The 5132-nt window shown below is 43.3% G+C and overlaps 1 protein-coding gene across 1 annotated transcript; it reads left to right on the top strand.

Moving 5' to 3' along the window:
* Positions 1-3828: 3828 nt before the first annotated feature.
* Positions 3829-3975, top strand: LOC118575629 (thymosin beta-10-like). Its single transcript, XM_036176094.1, has one exon. It carries the CDS (start codon positions 3829-3831, stop codon positions 3961-3963), a length of 135 nt encoding a protein of 44 aa, XP_036031987.1. The 3' UTR covers positions 3964-3975.
* Positions 3976-5132: the final 1157 nt, after the last annotated feature.

Here is a 5132-nt window from a genome sequence, read left to right as displayed (position 1 = left end):
GGCACACACTGGATGACTGACAAAGCTAACTGGTTCTTTATACTCACCCACTCTTGTAGCTGGAGAGTTTCTCTCCGGGTCCCAAAAAGTCTCCACAGCCCACTTATAAAATAAACACAGGGAAGCTTCTATTATGTAAATTGGCCTAATGGCTCAGGCTTCTTGCTATCTAGTTCTTGTATCTTACATTAACCCATAGCTAATAATCTATAAGTTGCCACGTGGCTCGTGGCTTACCAGTACTTTACATCTCACTTTTCATGGTAGAGACTGGCAGCATCTCTCTGTCTCACCTTTCCAACTCTCAGAAATCTCCTCATTCTTGTCCCTCCTACACTATCCTTCCTGCCTGGCTACAGGCCAATCACCTTTTTATTTATCAATCAATCATAGCAACGTATATTTACAGCATACAGGACATCCCACAGCACACTCTTGCAATCTTTCCAGCCCACTCTGCAATGAACCCAGGACCTTGAGGAGAAGTGGACAGTAAGTTTCACACCTAGCTAAGGCACTATTGGCAGGTGATAGCTCCTGGAAAAGGGAGAATTGGTTTTATTTAAGGGTGTGGACTCTGGCATGTTGACTACCCTCCATTGAAAAACCACACATCAAGATTGTATGGGCAGCACTGGCTGTCCCTGATGGCTTCAAAAGAAAAAGCAGACACAAAGTTGAGCAGGTACCAAAAGGGAGTGGATCCAGGTGAGCTAGCTCATCATTTATGAGCATTTGCTGCTCTTGCAGATGACAAGAGTTTAATTCTCAGCACCCACCTGGTGACTCTAGTTCCCCAGGATCCAAGTCCCTCTTCTGACCTTTGCAGGCACCAGACAAGGTACATATGAACATGCCAGTGAAACACCTATACATATGAAGTTAAATGAGTAAATATTTCAAGAGACTACTGTGGGATGACTCATCCCTAGCAGGCTTGAAGCCCACCCAAGTAAAAAAGATACTGTCTGAGAGCCAGCCTGGGTCTGGCTAAGGGCCATAGCAACAGCAGCTGAAGCATGATGGAGATGACCTGGACCAATGAGAGACAGCCATGTCACACCAGCAAATGCATATTCATCAGACCTCCCCCCAGGGAGGGGTGGAGGGTATATAAGGCTTGCCTCTAACTGAATAAACTGAGCTTGTGGTTTCGACATTCTCCTGGAGTCTGTGTGCCATTGACTCTATGACTACTTGGCCCCCTCCCACAAAGGGAACAACAGAAAGGACCTGCTATAGACTATGACTTCTCACACTGAGTTTCAGAGTGTTAGGGCGCTTGCATAACAGGCAGGAAGTCTTAGCATCAATCCACAGTAACACAAAATAACATCACAGAATATTAACTGTAGAAGAACAGAGACCATTTAATTAATTCTTGGAGCTCTGTGTATTGTGGTAACCTGAAGGAAGAGCTGAAGGAAGAGATATGGTGGTAACTTTCACATTGCAGGGTAGCACTAAGGAAACTGCACTGCCTAATGGAGTTTAAAATCACAATGGAATGTAGAGTTTAATGTTGTTTGCCTGCTATGGTATTCAGCATACAAAACCAAGAGTAAATCTTCCCTCCCTGATCAAAGGTTTGATTTAGGAATAGAAGGGTGAGTGGAGTGGAGTGACCTACCTGGTCCTTGGAAGTTACTGTAGCAGCTATCTTGGAAACACTATTGGCTGCTGAGGATTGGACACTGTAGCTGTTAGCTAATGGTTCCTGGTGTTCAGGGACAAGCAGCTGCACAATATCAGGAACCTGGCCTCATTCACTAGAAGACCAAGTGATTGTGTGAGGTGAGTGGAGGGTTGTGATAAGCAGCTCAGTGTTGGGGTGACCATGGGCTGCTAGAACTTTACACCTCCCACACAGTTGCATACCAGCTCCCCTATGAGTTGCACAAGTTCTGGGATCCTGGTCACAGCCTCATGCCATGGGGCCACCAAAGCCCTCAGGAGAGAACTGAACCTGGATTTCCTCAGCCCTGTGTGCCATGTGCCAGGAGCTATTCCAGAAGGAGTCTAGGCTGCATGTTTTGATCAGCAACACAGTCAACTCCTAGGACTTGTATATGCATACTGAAGATGACCATGACATGGGTTTGTGATTTTGGAGTCAATCAAACATTCTTTTTTTTACCAGATAATAAGTTTAGAGTTCTCAGAGGTGGCTATCAACAGAACACTCTGGTAATATACTTATTAATTTTGGAGAAAAGTGTCCCCAGCTGGCCACACTTGTCACTTTGTTGTCATGAGCCTGTATCAAAGGTCCACTGGAAAGGTATGAAGGCTTTCATCTCTTACATCTCTTGACATGGATCAGACAGTGTGTTGTGAAGGAATTTAGGTGTTTTTTTGAAGAATGCATGACTGTCGAAAGCTGTGGAGGACTCTGGAGGAAGAGAATCCTGGCACATCAGTGAAGTGATGTCTGGCATATTGAAGCTGGAGAAAGGAGTAAGAACTATTTCCAAAGGGGATACCAGTTACATGTTAGTGAGGAATGCTGTGCCAGTAGCCCTTGCCACATAAAAACCTAATTTTGGTTTTAGAAAGTGCTACTAAGGTACATGCAGCAAGTTGCAATATAGCCAGGGCTACACATGGTAAGGGAAATATATATATTTCAAGTCACCTAGCCACCATGTCTCAGCTGTCCCAGCCATAGAATCTTTTTGTTTTGTTTTGTTTTCAAGACAGGGTTTCTCTGTGTAGTTTTGGTGCCTGTCCTGGATCTCACTCTGTAGACCAGGCTGCCTCTAACTCACAGAGATCTGCCTGCATTTGCCTCTGGAGTACTGAGGTTACAGGAATCCAGCAAAGCTTGAGTGTAGCTGGAATATGCTCTGCTCCCTCCTGGGCTCGAAGCTGCTCAGACCCCCCAAAAATCACGCAGAGGCTTATATTATTTTCAAACTATGTGGCCTAATGGCTCAGGCTTCTCACTAGCTAGCTCTTACATCTTAAATTGACCCATTTCTATAAATCTATACTTTGCCATGTGGCTTGTGGATTACTGGTACTTTATACCTTGCTTCTTCTGGCGAGGGCTAGCAGCATCTCCACAGCTCTGCCTTTCTTATTCCTCTCTCTCTCTAGTTGGAATGCTCCACCTAACCTTATTCCATCTCACCATTGGATAAGCAGCTTTATTTATCGACCAATCAGAGCAACATTTATTCACAGCTTACAGATCAACATCCCACAGCACTTCCCCTTTTCTTTCTAATCAAAAAGGAACGTTTTAACTTTAGCATAGTAATATTCCATATAACAAAACAGTTATCAAGCAATAATTACAGTTACAATATCTAGTCTATATGTATTTGGCAAAATCAAGGAAAATATTTTATCATGTATCCTATATTTGTGAGTCTAAAGGATTATATCTAATTTATCTTTTATCATAACCAAGGAAAATTATACCTATCTAGTCTTCAACTGCATTTAAGACCTCAGAACAATATAATGGAACCTAAGTAAACAGCAAATGCAATGTAAGCAACTTTTAAAATTCTGGAAATGACAAAGACAGCTGTTTGCATGGACAGTAATCCCAAGTTCCCCTGTAACTTTCGGGCACCAATGTAGAGCAAAGGACATGGTCAACAAGACAAAGCAACATCCTACAGAATGAGAAAAGATCTTTACAGACCCCAGATCTGACAGAGGGGTGATATTTAGAATATATGAAGAACTCAAGAAATTAAACTTCAAAATGCCCAACCATCCAATTAAGAAATGGCCTATACAGTCTCTTGCTGCAGCAAGGTGCCTGGGATCACTTGGAGTGCAAGCACGGAACAAGACTCCACGGGTTGTAAGTAAATGGCAGACAAGCCAGACTTGGGGGAAATCGCCAGCTTCAATAAGGCCAAGCTGAAGAAAACCAAGATGCAGGAGAAGAACACCCTGCCGACCAAAGAGACCATTGAACAGGAAAAGAGGAGTGAAATTTCCTAAAAGCCTAGACTGGAGGATTCCCACAACCCAACCCACCCCGTGATCTCTGAGACCCCCTTGTGATGTGGAGGAAGAGCCACCTCCAAGATGGACTGGAGCCACAAGCTGCACTGTGAATCCAGGCAGCAGATGCCACTGGCATGCAGTTCTCTGAAGGGGGGGGGGATAATCAGAATGCCGAATTCCACCAATTTGCCCTGGGATATTATAGAAAATGATTTGTATAATTGATAGAAATAAAACACACCTCGTGGCATGGCCAAAAAAAAAAAAGAAGAAAAAAAGAAAAGAAAATAAATGGCCTATAGAGCTAAAGAGAGAATTTTCAACAGAGGAAGCTCAAATGGCTGAAAAACATTTAGGAATTGCTCAACATCCCTAATTATCAGGCAAATACAAATCAAAACCACACTGAGATACCACCTTACACCTGTCAGAATGGCTAAGAACAAAAACACTGAAGACAGCTTATGCTGGAGAGGGTGTGGAGCAAGGGGAACTCTCCCCCACTCTTGGTGGGAATGCAAGCTTGTACAGCCACTTTGGAAAGCAATATGGCGCTTTCTTAGAAAATTGGGAATCAATCTTCCCCAAGTCCCAGCTATACCACTCTTGGGCATATACCCAAGGAATGCTCAATCATACCACAAGGGCACATGCTCAGCTATGTTCATAGCAGCATTATTTGTAATAGCCAGAACCTGGAAACAACCTAGATGCCCTTCAACTGAAGAATGGATAAATAAAATGTGGTACATATACACAATGGAGTACTACTCAGCAGTAAAAAAACAATGACATCATGAGGTTTGCAGGCAAATGGATGGATCTAGAAAAATTCATCCTGAGTGAGGTAACCCAGACTTAAAAATAGAAATATGGCATGTACTCAGTAATAGCAGGATATAAGGTGTAAAACAAAGAATGACTAGACTGCTACTCACGACTTCAGGGAAGCTACCTAGAAAATAGGACCCTAAGAAAGACACAGGAATCACCCAATGACAGAGAAATGGATGAGATCTACATGAGAAAACTGGACATGGTGGGGTTAATGAAGTGCAAGGGTCAAGGGAAAGAGAGCTTAGGGGAGCAGGAGATCCCAGCAGGATCAAGAACAGAGAGAGAACAAGGAAAAGGAGACCATGATAAATGAAGACCCCATGGTA

This window comes from Onychomys torridus, unplaced genomic scaffold (assembly GCF_903995425.1).
Source record: "Onychomys torridus unplaced genomic scaffold, mOncTor1.1, whole genome shotgun sequence".
NCBI classification, from domain to species: Eukaryota; Metazoa; Chordata; class Mammalia; order Rodentia; family Cricetidae; genus Onychomys; species Onychomys torridus.
This window is presented reverse-complemented; position numbering and strand designations above follow the sequence as displayed.

Excerpts from the sequence above, each read along its gene's own strand:
- LOC118575629 (XM_036176094.1), top strand. The coding sequence starts at position 3,829 with ATGGCAGACAAGCCAGACTTGGGGGAAATCGCCAGCTTCAATAAGGCC.